Source organism: Heterocephalus glaber, unplaced genomic scaffold, assembly GCF_053883595.1.
Source record: "Heterocephalus glaber isolate CG9 unplaced genomic scaffold, H.glaber_assembly_v1.0 deba00001781, whole genome shotgun sequence".
NCBI lineage: Eukaryota > Metazoa > Chordata > Mammalia > Rodentia > Bathyergidae > Heterocephalus > Heterocephalus glaber.
Window position 1 is genome coordinate 3,163,533 of NW_028258467.1, and position 21,405 is coordinate 3,184,937.

General features: G+C 50.6%; 4 protein-coding genes across 23 annotated transcripts in view; 2 read left to right on the forward strand and 2 right to left on the reverse strand.

Annotated features, from left to right (window-relative positions):
• Positions 1-392: 392 nt before the first annotated feature.
• On the forward strand, positions 393-4,414 carry Mlst8 (MTOR associated protein MLST8). Of its 2 annotated transcripts, none has more exons than XM_004873631.3 (9): positions 393-513; positions 979-1,181; positions 1,323-1,374; positions 1,465-1,627; positions 1,983-2,058; positions 2,139-2,291; positions 3,043-3,167; positions 3,302-3,465; positions 3,764-4,414. In XM_004873631.3, the coding sequence occupies exons 2-9, from the start codon at positions 1,053-1,055 to the stop codon at positions 3,880-3,882; spliced, it is 981 nt and encodes a 326-aa protein (XP_004873688.1). In that variant the 5' UTR covers positions 393-513; positions 979-1,052; the 3' UTR covers positions 3,883-4,414. The 2 variants fall into 2 exon arrangements, with proteins under 2 accessions (XP_004873688.1, XP_087059163.1); XM_087203037.1 differs by having other exon boundaries at positions 1,326-1,374.
• Bricd5 (BRICHOS domain containing 5) lies at positions 4,268-5,937 on the reverse strand. The gene is made up of 6 exons (XM_021251326.2): positions 5,795-5,937; positions 5,526-5,645; positions 5,136-5,291; positions 4,963-5,064; positions 4,572-4,725; positions 4,268-4,473 (listed from the first exon to the last, which is right to left on the reverse strand). Exons 1-6 carry the CDS (start codon positions 5,843-5,845, stop codon positions 4,379-4,381), a joined length of 678 nt encoding a protein of 225 aa, XP_021106985.1. The 5' UTR covers positions 5,846-5,937; the 3' UTR covers positions 4,268-4,378.
• Positions 5,938-6,776: 839 nt separating this feature from the next.
• Pgp (phosphoglycolate phosphatase) lies at positions 6,777-9,614 on the reverse strand. Its single transcript, XM_004873635.3, has 2 exons — positions 8,904-9,614; positions 6,777-8,805 (listed from the first exon to the last, which is right to left on the reverse strand). The coding sequence occupies exons 1-2, from the start codon at positions 9,535-9,537 to the stop codon at positions 8,480-8,482; spliced, it is 960 nt and encodes a 319-aa protein (XP_004873692.1). The 5' UTR covers positions 9,538-9,614; the 3' UTR covers positions 6,777-8,479.
• LOC101709288 (G protein-coupled receptor kinase 3-like) overlaps positions 9,604-21,405 on the forward strand; it is a 50,624-nt gene continuing 38,822 nt past the window's right edge. For 5 of the 19 annotated variants that reach the window (XR_015447975.1, XR_015447976.1, XR_015447979.1 and 2 more), the window contains exon 1: positions 20,738-20,876. The gene's annotated coding sequence lies outside the window, so the exon portion shown is untranslated. The other 14 variants (XR_015447974.1, XM_087203064.1, XR_015447977.1 and 11 more) reach the window with 11 other exon arrangements.

The following is a 21,405-nucleotide window of genomic DNA, read 5'->3' on the forward strand; positions in this document are numbered from 1 at the left end:
TTGGGGCTGTACAGGTTGGGAGGAGGGTTGCCAAATATAGTAAATAAAACTACAGAATGCCCAAGTACTTCTGAATTTAATGTAAGCGAGTCATAAATTTTTAGTATAAACATATCCCACGTAATCTTGGGATATACTTATATTTAAAAATGTTTTGCTTATCCGAAATTTAAGAGCTGTGAACAAGGGCGGTGTGGCACAGTAGCGGGTCGAGGAGGGAATGGGGACCGTGCAAGCCCGCCTGAGCTTCAAGCCTGGAAAACAGGTAGCTGCGCCAGAGCGGCGGGTACCGAATGGGGACAAGGATGGGGCCCCTCCTTGAGTCCATTCCATGCCGTGATTCTCCATAGTCCCCGTCCCAGAATTTTGGTCTCATCCCGCCACCCCTCCCAGCGCCCCATGGTATCGTCCTGAAGACCCATCGATTACTCTACGCTCCCACTCGGCCTCTATCGACTCGCTCCGGCTCCCCTCGCTATCCTTGGTCAAGGCAGAGTGCGGAGCGCGTGTAAGGTATGGAGGCCGCGGGACAAAGGCCAGGAATCAGCTTCTGGGTGGCTGGGAGACTGCAGCCAAAGGAAGGTGCGAGCTGAAGGGACTCAGGGCGGTCAGCGAAACACCGGGAGCTCGCGGGTCCGGCCGGACAGAACCCCCTTCCATCTGATCCAGCAGGCGGTCAGCTACGCATGCGCAGCCGCGGCGCTCGCCTTTCCTTGCCACACCCGCCGCTTGCGCATGCGTGTCCCGCCCCTGCGGCAGGCGGCCGACCCGCGTGACTGCCCTCTGCTGGCTGCGGGTGGCGTGGCGTTCAACCCGTGCCTGCACGGGGTAGGGTCTCTGAGGCTAGGTGTCCCTCGCCGTCAGTCAGCAAATCCTTGAATCCGAACCTCAGTTTCCCCATCTCTAACGTAGGAATGATAATTTCTATCTCAGAGCACAGATGGGATCTCCTAAATGCTTAACACCTCTCCTCTCCAGATGCTCTGACCTTTGACCCCTTCAGATCAGTTCTCCTGCCCTGGTCGAGATTCATTTTTCCCAGCAGCCACGCCATGAACACCACCCCAGGAACAGTGGGTAGTGACCCCGTCATCTTAGCCACTGCGGGCTATGACCACACTGTGCGGTTCTGGCAGGCCCACAGCGGGATCTGCACACGCACCGTGCAGCATCAGGATTCCGTATCTTCCATCTGAGTGGTGGGCAGGGTGGTGCTAAGCAGGACAGTGGGTGAGGATGATGTAGCAACTCCTGCCAGGTAGTGGAGGTGAGAGTCCTGGCCCCAGAGCTCCCTTCCTGTCATTCTCCTTAACCGACCCTAGCAGGTGAATGCACTCGAAATCACTCCAGACCGAAGCATGATTGCTGCTGCAGGTACCTGTGACTCTTGACCTCTGTCCCCTGACCTCTGGTAAAATGACTTGGGCAGAGCCGTGTTTCAGTTTAGATAACCTGTGTCCCTAGGTTATCAGCACATCCGCATGTATGATCTCAACTCCAATAACCCCAACCCCATCATCAGCTATGATGGAGTCAATAAGAACATCGCATCTGTGGGCTTCCATGAAGATGGCCGTTGGATGTACACAGGCGGGGAGGACTGCACAGCCCGAATCTGGGACCTCAGGTGTTGAGTGCTGGGCAGGAGGATCCTGCTGCCTAGGGGTGAAGGTGTGCCAGGCAGAGGCCCATGCTTGGGCAGGTTCTCTCCAAGCAGAGGCTGGGCCAGGGAGGCTGGGTGATTTATTGAGGGAAGGAGAAAAGCCTAATGGAGTGAATTATATCAAAGATCTAGCCCTGCTTTGAAGCCAGGGCCTGCCTTTTCCCTCCTCTTCAGTCAGTCACTAGTTTCAGGATACTGCCAGGAGGGAAGAGCCAAACCTCTGAGGTGGGAGGAGGAGAAATTTCCTATGAAGAGGGCATCAGATGGGACACCAACAGCATCCCCAAGATATGGTGTGTGACACCCCCCCACACCCCAGGTCCCGAAATCTGCAGTGTCAGCGGATCTTCCAGGTGAATGCACCCATTAATTGCGTGTGCCTGCACCCCAACCAGGTGAGAATTATTCATGGGGCCAGGGACTCGGGCTTTGGAAGGTAGGGATCCTGCTACATCTTACCTCCCCTACACCCCAGGCAGAGCTCATCGTGGGTGACCAGAGCGGTGCTATCCACATCTGGGATCTGAAAACAGACCACAATGAGCAGCTGATCCCAGAGCCAGAGGTCTCCATCACGTCTGCCCATATTGACCCTGATGCCAGCTACATGGCGGCAGTCAATAGCACTGTGAGTCCCTGTACTCCTTGCAAATGGCTGATTTCCCAGTGTCCCTCAGGCCCTTCCCCTCCCAGGCTTAAACACCCACCAGCCCCCAGAGCCAGCAACATGGGTACCACTCCTGATGTTCCTTTTTTGCTGCCTGCCATTGTCCATCCAGCAGGTCAAGAAACCTCAGTCTTCATTTCCCTGTCAACTCCTGGCCCAAATCACCCTTCTCTTCCCTGATGCTGGCATTCTCTCTGTGGCCTGGCTACCTTCTCTTTGACCTCCCCTGGCTCCTTTGTCCATTCTTCCTTGGCAGCAGCCTTATTATCCAGACTGCACTGTTCCACTGAGGAGATCTCAAGATGCCCTGGATCCTGCCCGTGGTCTGCAGGACTCTGGTTTGGGCTCTACTCTTCCCTTCTAGCCTCATTTTCCCCCCTCACTTCACTTAAGTCAAATCACAGTGTATCACTTGTTCCACATCCCAGCCTTGGCATGTATATCTCTATCTGGGTGCTCTCCTCTCCTGTACACCTCTGTTGGGCAGCAGTATCCTCCAGGGAGGTGTGTATGAGCCCTTGGCCAGTGTGGCCTTCTGGCCTTAGCTGGTCAGGTGTGCCCTTGGTTGGGGCTAGGCCTCCCATAGCCCTCCAGTATGCCCTGGCCCAGGTCCCTATATCCAGTTGGCCCCAAGTGTTGGTGCCAGGTTCAGCCCCCAGGGTAACCTCCTCTGAATTTCCAAGTTTCAAGTGACTGCCCTTCTACCCAATAGGGAAACTGCTATGTCTGGAATCTGACTGGGGGTATTGGTGACGAGGTGACCCAGCTCATCCCCAAGACCAAGATCCCAGCCCATACCCGCTACGCTCTGCAGTGTCGTTTCAGCCCTGACTCTACGTGCGTGCAGGGCCTGGTGGCCTGGAAAGGGATTTGCCTGGGGCGGGGCTTTGATGGGTTGGGCCTACCTGGTACATGCCAAGGAAGTACAGGGTGGGATTGACTGCCAGTTTAGACTATGTCCCTATCCCCAGGCTCCTTGCCACCTGCTCAGCTGACCAGACATGTAAGATTTGGAGGACATCCAACTTTTCCCTGATGACAGAGCTGAGCATCAAGAGCAGTAACCCTGGAGAGTCATCGCGTGGCTGGATGTGGGGCTGTGCCTTCTCAGGGGACTCCCAGTACATTGTCACAGGTGAGCCCCACTTTTCCTCCCCTGCCTGGGCCTGTGGAATGGGCCAGCACAGCTGCTGCTCCTCCTCTACCTTGCGCCAGCTGTGTCAGACTTCAGATACAGTTGTTGCCCTATGGGTTAGGAGGACAATTACTTGAAACCAGAGCCTCAGAGAAGGGCACCCTGGAGATGTACATAGAGATCTGGGCTAGGGTGTGCAGGTGGGCACCTTGAGTCCTCCCTGTGGAGGCCCTTGGGAAGCCTTGTCCCAGTCAAGGACCATACCTGGCCCTGAGCTACTTCTAATCCTTCCTTACAGCTTCATCTGACAATTTGGCCCGCCTTTGGTGTGTGGAGACTGGCGAGATCAAGAGAGAGTATGGTGGCCACCAGAAAGCTGTTGTTTGCTTGGCCTTCAATGACAGTGTGCTAGGCTAGCCTATACCCTTGGGACCGCAGGCAGCTATCAGGCAATGGGGACAGCCTGTGCAGTGCCTCCAGCCAGATGTACCTATATCACCTGGTCAGAGCAAAACCTCTGGGCTAGCCTCTGCCTACCAGGTTCACTGGACCTAAGCAGGCTACCCCAGCATCTCTCAGCCAGCCTAGACCTGCTATCTTCTCTAGAACTCCCTCAGTGCCCATTTGCTCATTAGGAGCCCACCAAGTCAGGGTATACATGCCTGGGCTGAGAGAGCCTGCATTCCTTTCAGAGAGATTGAGCCCATGGGCCTGGAACCTGACCAAGGCTGGTGCCTACCTCTACATCATGCTTCCCCTTCCTGGCCCCATCAGATCCCGAGGCTCAGAGAACACCACCGCGGCCAGGTGCAAGGGTTTATTAGTCCCTGCCAGCAGCTGCCCTCCATGGTGCTGGTGACCAGGCAGCTGCTGGCCTTTAGGGACAAGGTCCAGACTGGGTCAGGCAGGGGACTTAGTCTGGAAGGTAATAAAAGCAGATGGACATGCAGATGTTGCTTGGGAAGCAGATGTCAATGCAGAGATAGATTAGCCGCTGTCTCTGGGGCCCTGGAGAAAGGGAGGTCATGAATTCCCAAGGAGCTTCCACTCAGCTCAAATGTCCTGTGAGAGCTACAAGCCTCTCCACACAGTATCCTCCAACTTACCCTCCACTCGATGGGCCCAGTAGATGGGAGACTTTGCACAGAGCTGTTGCACTGAAGCTCCCACCTGGGTAGGGTCCACGGTTTGGCTCCCATGCACTGCCAGCAGCTCTTGGGCATGGTGGGTATCCTGGCCAGGGACATGGGACTCTTGGACCTGCAGAAAGGCTCTGATGGGCCACAGCACAGGGGACTTCCCTGCTTCTGGCTGGGTGGGGGCCACACATCCCACCCCAACCTGACAGCCCAGGCACATGCTATCAGCAGCCTCCACTAAGGGAAGATAGAGCTCTCTGTTCCCTGAAACCAGAGCCCCAGCTGGCCTGGGCTGGCTGCACACAGGACCCTTTGTCTGGCTCCTGTCCTGGGGGCTGAGCCAAGTGGGGCTGCTCACCCTGGAGGTGTTCACTAGCAGCTGCAGGGTCTCCCGATCGTGGGCCTCCATCAGGCGGAGGAAGCAGGCCTGGTGCTCTGCTGGGCGGTAGCAGATGCAGTCCTGGGGAGGCAGGTGGGTGAGGTGGGGCTTTCTGTAACATTTGCAGTTTGACACCCTCCCTGTCAACTCACATTCTGCCCGTCAAACAGCACTGCCCAGCTGTGGTTGCTCTGAGGTGGAGTCACCATAATGGTTGCCATGTTCCGGGCCATATCCACCAGGGTGGTTTGGTTGGACCAAGATACCCTTGGACTTGGGAGGGTCAGTTGGAGCATCTGCAGCAATGGCTGGGAGGGGGAAGTTGGAGTTCAGCCAGGAGGCTTTACAGCCCCAAGTGTCCCCAGCCCTGGACTGCAGCACTTCTGCATCATCTGAATGAGCTTTCCACCCTTCTGGTCCTTTGTCATTTGCTGCAGGGCCAGTGTTATGGCCTGCTGTGGGCCCTAGCTCCTCTGGAGGACTGGCATGTGCTAGTTCTGCCCCCATCCACTGTGTATGCTTGTGCCTGAGGATAGGCTCACCTTGGGAGGGCCATGGGTGAAACCAAGAAGCCCTCCAGCCACAACCCCTGCAGTGGCTAGGGCAAACAGCAGCAGCAGACCTGCGGCTCTCCAGCTCCCATGGCAGGGCTTAGTCTTCACCTAGGGGCACATTGAGGTCAGTGGGGTCATTGGTTTGGAAACCCAGAAGCAGGCTTGCTTAGGGAAGGAAGATGTAGTAGGTGGTGGCACTCCCAATCCCTGCCCAGGGCACCCCAGGTTCTTGTCCAGGAAATGGCAGAGGTACTCACCTCTGCAGGACCAGGCCTGGGGCCCTCCATGTAGCAGCTCCTGTGTTCCATGCTGCAGTCCCTGCTGACAATATACTGATTGTCTGCAGCCCCTTGGAAGATTCAGCTGGGAAACCTCAGGATGCTTCTGATGAGCCAAGAACTGTACCCTCCCCTCCAGACCCCGCTGCCCCCTCCCTACCTTAGTATCTGATATCCAGGTCAGAGCAGGGACAACTCCCTCCTCCACTGGGGTGCCAATCACGAGGCCAGGTTCTTAACAGCTGGCCTGTGCAGACAAGAGCACAGCATCTAGGAGGGCATGAGAGCTAAGGCCTCAGGGGGAATCCAGTCCAGCTGATTGGGGGCAGCTCAGGCCCAGGCTGGATGATTGGTTAGGGCAGATTTAATTCTTCCCAGCTCTTGTGACTCTGGACTCCCACAGCAGGTTCAGGGCCTGGCGTGCAGCAAGCCATCAGTAAGTTCCTGTCCAGTGACACTAGTACTGGGCTACCACCTCCTTCCCCTCGTGTCCCTACCTGCTTTTATCCCCCATCACCTCAGACTAGGCATCCAGCAGAACACACAGGCCTAGCACAAAGAGGGTTCCAGGCAATTGGCACCCAACTGGAGCCTCCTGCATGCTGAGGATGATCCTTGGCCTTCTGTGTCCCCCCAGAATGGCTTGCTTCTAATTCATCTCTACTCACTTGTCCTGGCCCATGGTCTATCTCCAAACATGACAGTGTCTAGGCTATGTATGCTTCATCCCATGGCTCTGTTCTGCTTTGATTTTGTGCCCCAATTTTCCTGATTCTTCAGAACTTTTTCTGTAACAGGCCTGAAATGGTGTGGGGCTGCAGTAGTCATTGTTCTAGCTCTGGAATTGGAACCCTAGTCCAGCTTTCTTTTAGTCCTCCCATCCTGTCACAACCCTCTCCCCAAGCTAGACAGCTGTCACTGGAGGTAGCTACAAAGTTGAGAGGAAGGAAGGCCAAGTCAGTGCAGGTTTGAGAGTTTAATGTGCAGGTGAGGTCAAACAGTGCAAGGGATCAGAAATGGGGTTCACACAGGCTCTCAAGCTGGCTGAAGAGGGAGGCATTGCTGGCTGCTGCACCTGTGTGCTCCTGGTGTGGGTGACAACGCCCTGACAGGCCTGCTCAATATCCAGACCCACCTTGAGCTGACCTCGCAGAGCCAACGTCAGCACCACCAACCTCACAGGCATGGGTGCCCTCCTGTTGCCATGTGGCACCATCTTAATTCCAGCCAACCCAGCTGGGAGCAACTTCAGGCATAAGATACCCTTTATTGCTGAGAACTCAGTGAACAGGTGAAAGCACTGTGATCACAGGGCTAGCAGAAGCCACTGGATACAGGGTGAGGCACCAGGAAGGAGTCAGCCAAAAGGAACAGCCTCCCAGGGTCTGCCCTGTGAGTGATGCCAAGTTGCTCAGCAAGCTAAATTTCAGCAGCCCTAGGAAAAGGCAAAAAAGCCCAGAGCCCTTGCAGAGAAACTCTGGTTGGCTGGTGGGCCTGCCAGTCCTCCCACTAGCTACCATCCAAGGAATACAGGCCAAGATAGGTGGCCTCACATCTAACCCCCACTGACATCAAACGCCAACCATGATCCAGGGTACAGGCAGGCAGGGAGAGACTGAATACTTTGTAAAACAACTTCCTGTTATCTGGGACACCTCTTTCCTCCCCCACCCAGAGGGCACCCAGGGTGACAGGCAGTCCTTGGCCAACACATGCCTTTAGCCATGTTGCTGGCTATGGGGCATGGAGACTTCTTCAGAGTGATTTTTCCTATGAGACAGAGCACAGCTATTAATCCACATACTTAAGATTCAGTTCCATCACTTGACAAAGTTGTTCACAAGTTACATTTTTTTTTTGGTACTGACACTGCTCTGAGCTCCCTGCACAGCAGCCCAGAATTCAGTGAAGGTGTCCACACCCGCCTGAGTCACCTGGATTTAAATGTACACTTGAGACAGCCAAAGTCTAGCTGGGCTCAGTTTATAGAACAGGGCAGCTGTGTATGAGAAGCTGCACCCCTGGGCATCTGAAACGAACAGACAATTGTGACATCAAAGTGGTTTTCAAAGGAAATCGGAGGGATGGCAAGGGCAGCACCCTACACCCAAGGACAGGGTGACACCACTTGGGAGTGGCCGCCTCTCACCCTGCAGATGAGGAGCTGGGACACAGCAGCAGTCAGCTCTGCTCCATTACTATGGGGGTGGGGGGTGGGGTAGGGTGTTCTCCTTCTTTCTGCACAAGGGTCTCATAACAGTCACAATAATCAGGCCCTTCTTTCTGCCCAAGGGGGGTTGATCCCTGAACAAAACTTTTAAATACATGACACATGTATTTAGACCTGCCTCAGTCTCAGCAAGGCCTGAGGTTACCTGAATCCTGAACAGGTGCCAAGCCTGCTCTAGCCAACACATCCAAAGCCCAGGACCCACCCCTACGATGCCCTCTAAGCTTAAAAAGTGCATCTTAAATTAAAATATAAGCATCTGTAAACAGCATCGTCCCCAAAACATTTACTTACAAGGCTAACAACTACTGCCTCTGCTTTAACTCCAATTACACTCTCCAGCTACCTCACTGAGCCAATGCCTAAGCCCCACCTATTAATTTGGCTAACGTTTTCAATTACTTTTTATTCTGGAGATTAAAGACACTAAATCTTTAACCTTGAAGGGCAGGCAAGAGATCGGCTATGCTGTCAACATAGAAGTCGGGGACCATTTTCTTCTTAGACATGCAGTCACTTTCCTGATTACTCTTCACGTCCCCCAATGTGGAGACTCCCGTGAGAGTTAGGATGGTCTTCAGGCCGCAGGTGACGCCAAGGAGGATGTCGGTGTCCAGGCGGTCCCCGACCATGACAGTGCGCTCTGGGTTGATGCCATATTCCTGGGACACGCAGTCGAAGATGAAGCGGCTGGGCTTCCCGATGATGTCGGCCTGGCGCTGGGCGGCCATCTCCACCGCGCGCACCAGACAGCCGGTACCTGCGGGGCGGAGGGAGGGAACGGGACGCCGGGGTCAGAGGGTGGGGATGGGGGGTCCGCAGTGCGCCCTCCGGCCTCCCGCCCCGGGGCGCACGGACCCGCGAGGAAGCGGCCGTTCTCCAGCGGGAGCCGGTTATCCATGTTGGTGCCCACGAGCAGGCAGCCGGGCTGCTGTAGGTAGCGCACGGCCTGGGTGAGCTTCATGTAGCTGAAGTGCGGGTCGAAGCCCACCACCACTGCACGCACCTCGGGGTCGAGCGGCGCGGCCAGCCAGTCGGCAGCGGCGTCACCCCGCAGCGGCTCAGGCCCCACGCCCACGCTGGCAACACCCACGGCCTGCAGCTCTGCGGCCAGGGCCGGGCTGCCTAGCACATAGGCTTTGGGGGCCGACGCGCCGGCCAGCCGCTGGCGCAGGTAGAGTGCGGCGCAGTAGGCCGTGCCGAAGACCTCCGGGCCTGCCCCGGGCCCCGCGGGGCCACCGAAGCCCAGACGCCGTAGCTTCTCGGCGTAGGCAGCGCGCGTCTTGCTGCTGTTGTTGGTAATGAAGCCCAGACGCTTGCCCCGGGCCCTCAGCGCCCTCACAGCCTCAGGCGCGCCGGGCACCGCTGTTTCACCGCGCCACAGCACGCCGTCACAGTCGAACAGCAGCGTGTCCACGTCGGCCAACAGCGCTTGGGCCCGCTCGGCGTTCAGCCGCACGCAGCGGGTGTCGTCGCCGCCGGCCTCCGCCATGGCCGCCCGCCGGAGCTGCCGCCGGCCACTGCAGCCACCGGCCTCTCCTCTCAGCCGCTAGCCGAGGCGCCCGCCCCGGCGCCTGTCCCGCCCCCGACACGATCATTGGCGCCGCGTCTCGGGCGCAACTCCCATTGGCTACCATCTGCGCCAATCAATCCCCGCCTCCAGCGGGTAGCACCAACCGCTGCGCTTCAGGGCGGGGAGGCTGGCAGCCATTGGTTGTTGGGCTCAAAACGCTCCGACGATTGGCTGGCAGGGTGCCAACCGGCATGCGGAAAAGAGCGCTAGTTGAGGAAAAGGTGCGGCCGAGAGCAGCGCGGGATGTAAGGCCCCTGCTCATTGGCGGCCACGGGGCAGCTCGCCCATTGGAGGCTCGTGGTCAACCTAGTTGATGGAGGCCGTAGGTCAAGCAAGCCTGCGCCAGGCCGGTTGCTGATTGGCTGGGTTTTCTTGAGGACTCGCGGGAAGGAGGGGCTGCGGCGGCCGAGGCTCCGAAGTCACGTCCGCAGTTCGGTTGGGTTGTGTGGAGTCTATCTCTGCGCCGTGGATAGGTACGGAATATGGTGGCAGCGCATGAACTGTGTATCTCCCAGGCCTGGGAGTCGTCCTGAGGCCTTCTTAGGCCATAGGCCTGACCCTCTTATCTCCAGACCTTTACAAAAACATATTCCCAGGCGGGTGTGGTAGCACACACCTGTAATTACTCCACTTGGGAGGATGTGGCAGGAGGATTGCCTGGAGTTCGAGTGCAGCCTGGGCTACACCGTGAGACCCTGTCTCCAAATAAATAGTATAAAAAGTAGGTGTAGGGATGTAACTGAATGCGAAAGCTCTGGGTTTATTCCCCAGTACAAACGAAACAGAACAAAATAATTACACTGCCTATGTTTAGGGGGTAACATGAACCGCTGATTCCAAGGCAGTGGGATTGGGGTTTAGGAGGAAGATCCTACCTAAACATAGCCCTCAGTATTGATCGCTATTATCAATATCAGTTACTAGATATTAACTTCTATTGAGGCATAACATGGAATAAAGTGCATTTTGGGTTTGGTTTAGTGTCCAGTACTGGGGATTGAACCCAGGGCCTTTGCACTGAGCTGCATCTCCGGCCTTTTTTCATTTGTTTTAATTTTGAGACAGAGTCTCCCTAGGTGGGTAAGTTACGCAGGCTAGACCAGAGTGTGAATCCTCCTACCTCAGCCTACCAGAGCGCTGGATTACAGGGGTGTGCCTGTGCCTAGGTAATGGGTGGAATTTTTATATTTGTATATGTTTGTATGCACACAACCCAAATAAAACTTAGAATACCACGTGTGATAAAAATATGGTAAAGTTGGGTGTGGTGGTGCATGCCTGTAACCCCAGCACTTGAGAGGCTGAAGCAGGAAGATCACTGAGAGTTTGAGGCCAGCCTGGGTTACATAACAGGACTCCCGTTTTTTATTTTATTTATTTATTTATTTATTTTTCGTACCAGGGATCGAACTCGGGTCCTTGTGCTTGCTCAGCAGGCGGCAAAACCAGAGACTTCTGTTTTTAAAAAAAGTATTGTAAATACTTAAATTTAAAAAATTTTATTACAGTAAAGACATATTACCACTAAGGCCTCTTGAAATACCTTTACTTAGAACACACTTATCCCATTGCTCTTTACAGTTTCTGAAGCAGTTCTGGAAGTTTTCTTTTGTGTCTAGTTGTGCTGTCGGGTCTGCCTTGGTGTCCTGAATTAATTCAAAACATTTAACTTTTGTGGTCATTTTGACTTTTACATGTGCCAGAACAGGTGAATAAGGTAGATGAAAACACACCATTATGTTTTCATTTGACAGAAAATCCCATAAATTGCCGGGCATGGTGGCGGATGTCTGTAATCCCAGCACTCGGGAGGCAGAGGCAGGAGGATTGCTGTGAGTTTGAGGCCAGCCTGGGCTACATAGTGAGTTCATTGCCAGCCTAAATTACAAAGCAAGACCCTGTCTCAAAAAACAACAACAAAAAACAAAACAAAGAAAAGAAAATCCCATAAATGTTTGTTCAATGAGGTATGACCAATGTTGAATGTTTAAATAAAAGTTTTTACAGTAATGATTACAGTAATCCACATACTCAAAATACTCTTCCTCACTTCAAACATGTTTATCCCATTCTTCTTGGCAATCTCCCCTCCCCACCTCCTTCTTTTTTTTTTTTTGACAGTCTCTCTGTGTATTTCAGGGTGGCCTTAAACTCACTATGTAGCCCAGGCTGGTTTCAAACTTGTAGTGATCCTACTGCCTCAGCCTCCTAAATGCTGGGGTTATAGGAGTGAGGCATGTGCCACCATACCTGGGCCTTGGCAATGTGTCTTTCTTTTACTGTAATGTTTTTATTTATTTATTTTTTAATGGTGACAGATTTATTTGAAAAGTGAAGGGTGAAGGGACAAGGGAGCAAACTTGAGCCAAACAAAAGAGGAAAAGAGAAAATAAGCTAAAATAAAAGTATACCCTGGTCTGGGAGACATAGGGTGGGCTACCTTGAAGAGTCATGGTACCCTACTGTAATTTTTAAAAATTAAACATTCATTGTAGTTTTCAACCATCCCTTGTATTTCCAACACCCAGAAAGTGCCCCTACCATGTCCCAATACACTCAACAGTGGATATCCTCTCTCAATCATGTTTCAAACTTCTGTTACACAGAGTTGTAGCCTAATTTGTTCTAAACCATCTTGCCCTTTTTTCCAGTACTGGTGACCAAATGCAAGGTTTTGCACATGCTAGGCAAGCACTCTACCACTGAGCTACATCTCAAGCCTTTTTTATTTATTTAGACAGAATCTCACTTTGTAGTCCAGGTTGGTCTCTTACTCTAGATCTGCCTGCCTTAGCTTCCAAGTACTACAAATGCAGATGTGTGGCACCATGATGAACTCTGCCTCAGCCTTCTGAGTAGCTGTGATTACAGGTGTACACCACCATGCCCAGCTACTGGGTCTTCCTTTTTTGGTTCAATGTAATGTCTGTGATATCTATCCTCAGTTTATTGTCTACATTTATTTAATTATCCCATAGGCAATTGTGATACCATAGCCTTCCTTCCACACACACCTGCTGTTTGTTCATTCTTCTGCTGCTGCTGCTGGACATTTGTGTCTTTTCCAGTGTGTGTCTATGTAAATAATGCCCCTGTGAACATTCTTGTTCCTATATAAGCATATGTGGACATATGCACCCATTCCTCAGGTATTATATTTAGGAATGGAATTACTGGGTCATAGGATAAGTGCCTGATTATCAATATCACTTTCACTAGGGCCAGATATCATAAGGATAGTGGTTCCTAGTTTGCTGAGGGCCTGTCCTGATGGCAGGGCATCTGGACCCCCAATTACCAATGTGTTAACTCCCTGTTCTTCTCTTGGGCCCCAGCTATCCATAAAGTCTTCCCTGGATCCACCTCCATCTCCATGCCCAAACCCATCAGCCAAAAATCAATGGCCTCAACAAATGTAAGGTCCTGTTTGTTTATATAACAGCCTGTTTCTGTTGGTCTCTGCTGGCCTCAGAAACTCTGGAGGACAGCACGTCCAGGCCAGAAGGGTAGGGCCTGCAAAATGTTCCTGCCTGGAGAGAACCCCTTAGTCCTACTCTTTATTTGTTTGTCTTGATTTTTTTTGTCTGTTTTTCTTTTGAGATAGGGTCTCATTATGTAATTCAGGTTGTACTTGAACTCACTGTGTAGCCCAGGTTGGCCTCAAACTCGTGGCAATCCTCCTGCCTCAGCTTCCCGAGTGCTGGGATTACAGGCTTGCGCCATGACACTTGCCTGGTTTTTGTTTTTGTACTGGGAATTGAACCCAGGGTCTTCTCACTGACCTACATCTCTAGCACTTTTTATTTTTTTACTTTGGAACAGGGGCTTGCTAAATTGCCTAGGCTAGGCTCAAACTTGCAGTCTTCCTGCCTCAGCCTCCCAGAATGCTGGGATTACAGGTGTGAACCACCAGAACTGACAGTCTCTGGTCTTCATTTTTTTTTCTGGTATCAGGGAATGAACTCAGGACCTTGCACTTGCAAGGCAGGCAGAGGCACCACTGAGCTAAATCCCCAGCCCTTCATGTTTGGTTTTGGTGGCTGAACTCACCCTTGGAAGAAATTCCTTTGACCAAAGACCACAAACCCTTTATTTACCACTCAGTGACAGCACTGGCCAGAATGAGGAATGCTGATTATGTCCAGACATAGCTGGGCTTTGGTGGCAATATTTATTTATTTATTTTTGCTTTTGTTTTTTTTTTTTGGTACCGGGGATCGAACTTGGGTCCTTGCACTTGTGGGGCAGGCGGTGGAACCACTGTGCTAAATCTCCGGTCCTGGTGGCAATATTTAACTGCTTTGGTTTACAATTGGACAATCAGGGTCCAAATAGCAATTTTTATGTGCATCATCTTGCCATAATCACAGGACAGACCTGAAAGCAAGGACTTTCTGTATCTCTGTTTATAGATGAGGAAACTGAGCTACTGAGGACCACTAGCTGTACAATGCAGAGTTAGGGTTAAACTCAGCCAACCCCAGTGTGGAGCTCTGCCATGTCTGGTTGGTTTAATGGCAACCAAGTGTGTTTGTATGTCAGTAGGTGGTAGGGGCTGAACTGGTGGGAAAGTTAGAGTGATCAGTATGGACAGACAGGATGGTTGTGGACAAGGTCCTGGAGGAGTCTGGAAGGGACTATGGCCTTCATTGGAGGGGGACTGGCTGGGCATGGTGGTGCACACCTGTAATCCCAGTGCTCAGGAGGCTGAGGCAGGAGAATTGCTGTGAGTTTGAGGCCAGCATGGGCTACATAGTGAGTTCATGACCAGCCTGGACTACATAGTGAGACCCTTTCTCAAAAAACAATCAAAACATTGGGGAGGACTGACCTTGGCTGAGGATAGCATAGGGTGGCTGTTTATAGGGAAGAGGAGCCCATCATGATGTGTGCCTGATACCCAGTAGGAGCTCAATGTCTACTTTGAAGTGCAAGGGATCAATGTCGCCCCAAATGATGGTGGACTAAGGAATGGTTTTAAGTGGTAGAAGGACAGACACTATTTAATTTTTTTTTTTGGTACTGGGGATCAAACTCAGGACCTTGTGCTTGGGAGGCACGTGTGGCGCCACTGAGCTAAATCCCCTGCCCCACTATTTAATTTTTTTATTTTTTGGCAGTGGGGATCAAACTCAGGTCCTTGCACTCTCAAGATAGGTGACGTAACCACTGAGCTAAATCCCCAGCCCCCACTATTTAATTTTTTTTTTTTTTTTTGGTACCGGGGATCAAACTTCTATTTAATTTTTAATAGAGTCAATCTTAATAGTTGCGTGTATTTGCAAGTTTTAGAAAATACATATAGCCATTCAGTCTGTTTTCAAAATGCTTGTTTTTTGAGATAGGATCTCACTATGTAGCCTAAACTGTTCTCAAACTCCTGATACCTTGCCTCAGGTTTCCAAGAGCTGGTATTAGAGGTATACACCATCCGACTCAGCTTTAGTATTATTGTTTCTAATAAGCTAAGCAAAAATGAGGATCCAGGGATGAAGCTTAGTGGCACCGTGCCTGCCTCACAAGCGAAAGGTCCTGAGTTTGATCCCCAGTAGCAAAAAAAAAAAAAGAAAGAGGGTCACTGTAACAGTCACCTTGTCTGTCACTGAGACACAATCCTTGACACCAATAACTTAAAGGAGAGTATTTTTTTTTGCTTAAATTTTTTTATTGGTACATTTTAGATATACAGTACATTTACATTTATCATTGGGTGCTTGTACCTGTACATGATGTATCTTGGTTCTTATTTTTCCCCATTTCCTGTCCTCCCTTCCCTATTTACAAAGACTTTGTTTCCATTTTTTCCTTTTCTCATAATTTTTCCTTTCCCTTCTTTCCTTTCCCCTTCCCCTCTCACTTCCCCTACCCCTTTGGACCTTTTCCTCCTATTGCAAATTATCAATTATTCATTTTATTCATTTTAATCCTTATTTACACTTTCAGTTTCTCACACCAGAGAAACTTGGTATTTACACATGTGTGTCCTATTTATTTCACTTAAGAGTATGCCCTCAATATCCATCCATTTAGCTATAAATGTCTCTAGTTTCTCATCCTTTATGGCTGAGTAGTACTCCATTTTATAAAAAAATCCACATCTTCTTTATCCAGTTTTCAGTTGATGGGCACTTGGGCTGTTTCCAAGCTTTAGTTATTACAAACTGTGCCGCTATGAACATGGATGCACATATATCCCTGTGGTATGATTCTTTTAATTCTTTTGGGAAGATACCCAGCAGGGGAATAGCTGGGTCAAATGGGACTTCCAATCCTAGTTGTTTGAGGTATGTCCATATTGATTTCCACAGTGGTTGCACCAGTCTGCCCTCCCACCAACATTGGAGAAGGGTTCCTTTTTCCCCACACCCCCACCAGCATTTGTTATTGGTTGATTTCTTGATAGCAGCCATTCTTTCTGGGGTGAGGTGGAATCTCAGTGTTGTTTTCATCTGCATCTCTCAAATGACCAGTGATGTTGAACATTTTTTCATATGTTTATTTGCTGCTTTTACTTCTTTGTCTGAAAAATGTCTGTTCATTTAAGATGCCCATTTTTGAATTGGGTCTTTGAATTTGAGGGGGTCTGATTTTTTGAAGTTCTTTATGTATTCTAGATAGTGTCTGAGGTACAGCTGCTAAAATTTTTTTCCCACATTGCAGGTTGTCTCTTAGCTCTGTTGATGGTTTTTCTTTTTCTTTCTTTCTTTTTTTTTTTGGTTGATGGTTTTTCTTGCACTGCAGAAGCTTTTTAATAAGATGAGATCCCAGTTGTTGATTCTTTGTGCTAGTTCCTGTGGTACTAAGGTTTTGTTCATAAAGTCTTTTCCTATGCCAATGTCTTCAAGAGTTCTACCTTACTTCCAGCAAGTTTAGTGTTTCTGTTCTAATATTTAGATCTTTAATCCACTTTGATCTTAGTTTATCCACTACTCTGATTTAAGCAAACTAAACCCACAGATAGTATTTTATTTCTGTAACTCCAAAAATAAAAACTCACAGCTAACGCTATATGTCCTTGCCAACCAACAAGCTCAATGATGATATTATTCTAAATATTCACCACTTTGACTCCCTCTTCCTTGTCCAAGAAAATTACCATTGCAACACTGTCATTGGGATAACTGCTTTGTCTAAGGAAGTCGACATTTCCACAGAGATTCAGAATCACGTAAATTAATTCCACATAACTGTAAAACTTAGTCCTTTATATGCTTTTAACGGGCATAGATTGTTATATTTTTCTGCAACTTAAGATTTCTATAGTCAACTGGCTAAATATCCAAGTTCCTAAATACCAAAGCTTGCTTTGAGTCAATTTCTCCTTCCATGGTAAAACATAAACACTCAGAGTGCAAGTTAATGTAAAATTTGTCTTGCTTTGTATTCTGGAATTGACAAAAGGTGGAAAGAGATTATCATGTGACCCAAGGTCCCTGCTGGTCAAATGGTCATAGGGAGTTCCATCTCCATAGTTCCTGGATGAGCTTGGATGTCCTCCATTCCTCCAGGACCCTGAGCTACTTCTGTCTTCTACATCTCCGCCTCGGTGTCCGCAGGTCCAGTGCTGTCGGGCCGCCTCTGTTGCAGCTGGAGCTCCCACCACAGGCTGAGGCCGTGGGGTTGGAGGGGCCCAAGAAGGAGAGTTTTAATTTAGCTCATGCTTTCATGTGATTCAGTCCATGGCTGTTGCCTCCAAGGGAAGAACATCATGGTGCAAGGGCAAGGGAGAGCAAAGTTGCTGAGATCATGATGGCCAGGAAACAGGGCAAGGGAACAGTGCCAGAAAAGAATGGGCGAGGGACCATTTGACCTAAAACCATGCATCTGTGGCCCACTCAGACACACCCAGGAGAGTGCTTTACTAATCTGCTAGGTGTTTCTTAATTCAACGAAGTGGACATATCAGGATTAATAGTCATAGTCATCAAAAAAGGACGCAGGGGGTGAAAAGAACTTGGATGCACTGAAATGTTCTTCAGCATGGGATTAGTTGAATATAGTACATTCAACCAATGGAGGATTGTGGAGTTCCTGTCCAACCCAGGGAAAGGGTTAAAAGTGATGAAAGTCAGCAAAACGCATGTGTTCGCTGAATGATCTTGGCTTGTGTGCCTTTCTGCAGGGAGGCTATCTCCTGAGAAAGGAGTATGTAGAGAAAACGTTAACACACACACACACACACACACACACACACACACACACACAACCCGACCATTCCCAGGCTCTAGCCAAGGCCGGCAATGATCCCTTCCAGCCACGCAGGCTTGTTGGCACCAAATCACTTTTGTCTGGACACAGTACTTAAGAAACTGAGAAACTGAGTGTGGCATGGTGTTTTATTTCCCACCTGCTAAAAGCTCCATCTCATGTGAGATCCTTCATCTTTGGTGTGGTCTCCTGCCTCATTGTGTGGTAATATATTCTTTGACTATGCTCATATCTGCTGTACTTTTTTTTTTTTGGTGCCGGGGATTGAACTCAGGTCCTTGCGCTTGTGCAGCAGGTGGCAAAACCACTGAGCTAAATCCCAGGCCCAAAAGTCATGTTGCTTTTTTTTTTTGGTACCAGGGATTGAACTCGGGTCCTTGCACTTGCACAACAGGCGGCAAAACCACTGAGCTAAATCCCCGGCCCTGCTGTACTGTTATAGTAAACTTACTTTCACCTTTTAAAATCATTATGTGGCTCTTCTCTGTTCGTGTGGGTTTCAAACCTCAAATTTCTGTGGCCACAACCTATGTGTGGCTCCTTGCTGTTACACCAAGTCTGACCGTGGAAAACACATGCTATTCAGCTGGAGCCCAGGCTGAGCCAGGGTAGGACAAAAGGCCATCAGAAAGACGGGAAGCATGCAGATAACCCCTACTTAGTGCTCTTCCCAGGGTGGACCTGCCCACTTCCTGCTGAGGGGCACACTGGGCCCCATGTCTGTGTTTCATTTTCCTGGAGACTGCCCTTGCTGGAGAGAACTAGGTCTGTCTGATTCACTTGGGTCTCTTACATCCAGCATCTGGCTGGCCCACAGAGTTTAACAGACCTTCAGAGTGAGCTCTATGGGTTCCCAGCCTGGGTTAGACTTGGGTTAAGTGGCTTGGCAAGAATCCTATCAGTTCTTTTTTTTTCTTTGCGGTTCTGGGGCTCGAACTTGGACCTTGCACTTGCAAGGCAGGTGCAGTGCCACTGAGCTAAATCCCCAGCCCATGAATCCTGCCAGTTCTGGATCTCAGTTCTTTTCTTCTTCAAGACAGGGATGATTGACATTGTAAATGCTTGCTTGCTTGCTTGCTTTTGTACTGAGAATCGAACTCAGGACCTTGCACTTGCCAGACAGGTGGGGCACTACTAGGCTACATCCCTGGCCCTTTTGTTTTTGAGACAGGGTCTCACTATGTAGTTCAGGCTGGCCTTGAACTCACTATGTAGCCCAGGCTGGCCTCAAATTCACATCATCCTCCTGCTTTAGCCTCCCAAATGCTGGGATTATAGGCATGTGGCACCAGGCCTAGCCTTGTAATGCTTTAATCCAATGGCACATTTACTTTCAAAGATCTAAGTAAATATTACCTTTTCTTTGGTACCAGGGATTGAACTCAGGTCCTTGCGCTTGCACAGCAGGTGGCGAAACCACTCAGCTAAATCCCCGGCCCAATATTACCTTATTTAAAAACTTGCTGGGTGTAGGTGTGGTATCTCAGGCCTGTAATCCCAGAACTCAAGAGGCCGAGGCTGAGGCTGGGCTGGGAGGTAGCTCAGCAGTACAGCACCTTCCTGGCAAGCATGAGGCCCTGAGTTCAATTCCCAGTATCAAGAAAAAAAACAAAAAAGTTTGAGGCAGGAGAATCACTGTGAATTCGAGGCCAGCCTGGATTACATACAGTGAGACCTTGCTTCAAAAAAACAAAACCAAAAACCTTGTATAAGAATGTTTAGAGCAGCACTACTGAAAATAGTCAAAAAGGTAGAGACAATTTAAATGTAATAAATGACTATGTAAAATGTTGCCTGTCCACACAATGGAATATTATTGAGTCATTAAAAAGTATGGCGGGGCATGTGATGCACACCTTCAATCCCAGCACTGAGGAGGCTGAGGCAGGTGGATCCCTGGGAGCTGGAGGCCAAACTGGGCTACATAGTGAGTTCAAGGCCAGCCCGAACTACATAGGACTACATGTCAAGACCCTGTCTAAAAAAAAAGGTAATGAAGCACTGACATACACTGCAACATGGATGAGCTGTACAAACAAGCAGAGTGAAGTCAGATACAAAAGCACACAGTGTATGATTTCATTTGTATAATGTGTCCAAAATAGGAAAATCTACAGAAACAAAGTAGATTGGCGGTTACCAAGGGTGGGGGCAAGGGGAGATGGGGAATGATTGTTTAATGGGTACAAGTTTCCTTTGAGGACAATGAAAATTTCTGAAAATAGATAGCCGTGACAGTACTTACTTAACAATGTGTGTACTAAATGCCACTAATGGTAAACTTGATGTGTATTTATCACAATTTTTATAAAAATAGAAAAGAATAAAAGACTTTGCAAATCTGTGCATGAGCCATCTCTCACGGGGGTGGGGTGGGGTTGTAGAATCTCCCGTGACCGGGGTAATCACGAAGGGAGACTCTTACACCCTAGGGGGCAAGGTGACGGGCGAGCACCGCAAGCCTAGTTCAAACTGAGACCCTAGGCGGCGTCAGCCTTCTCAAGGTCATATTCTGGCTGGTCGACCTCAGGCAGGAGATGCTCTGGAGGCCGGCCGGGTTACTCCATCCGGTGCGCCTGCCTCCCCAGTCTGGCTCTCAAGTCCCGGAGCTGCGACGCGTTGCCAACTCAGGTTCTGTTCTTGACAGTCCCGCCCCAACCCTGGTTTTCTCAGGTCTGAACACACCCTCGACGCAAGACCACGCCCACCCAGAAGAGCTGCTCCTGGCTCCACCTTTTTGCCTAGCAATCGGTTTCATTGTAGCCACGCCCCTCTAGCCGTCCGGTCCGGTCTCCACCCTCGGCGAGCCGGGCCCCACCTCTTCGGTTCCAGGCCACACCCCCTCGAGCCCTGCCCGTCAAAGCTACTCAATCCTGCCCCGCCCCCTCTCGCCGTTTACTTACACTTGCCTCCGTGGCCCGTTGTTATGACGACACGGTCGTAAATCCGCCATCTTCCTGCGGCTCGTTGCGACATGGAGGGAGCGATGGCAGTGCGGGTGACGGCCGCTCATACGGCAGAAGCCCGGGCCGAAGCCGGGCGTGAAGCGGGTGAGGGCGGGGTCGCAGCAGCGGCTTCTGTTCCCGGCGGCTTCCTCCGCCTCCCAGCGCCCTTCGGGGAGGAGGGTAACGAGGCTCTACCGTGCTGGCACGGTCAGGGTGGGGCGGGACAGCCTGGGCTAGTGGCATACCGAGGGCCGAACCTTCGGGTGCGCAGACCCTCCTGGACCGAGCTCCCCTCGGGCCTCGCAAGCCTTCCCCGACCCTCGCAGGCTTCCCTGCGGGGCGCCTGCCACCCGCTGGGCCTCTGAGCGTTTTCAGGTGCCCGCAAAAGTCTGGAGGTCCCAGATTGGACCGAGGCAAACGCTGATTGCCCAGCCCTGGGGCCCTTGCTGCCCCGGTAAGTTTTGATTATTAAAGAGTTAGTGAGTTTTCTGTATTCCACTCCACTAAGACTCCGTGGGGTGGAAGCCTGGCCTTATGAAGCAGATCATCAACAGGGAGTATCTATCTAGTTGCATACACAGAGTTATCGGTCTGAGAAAAAATTTTAAAGGCACTGGATACATTCCCTATTGGC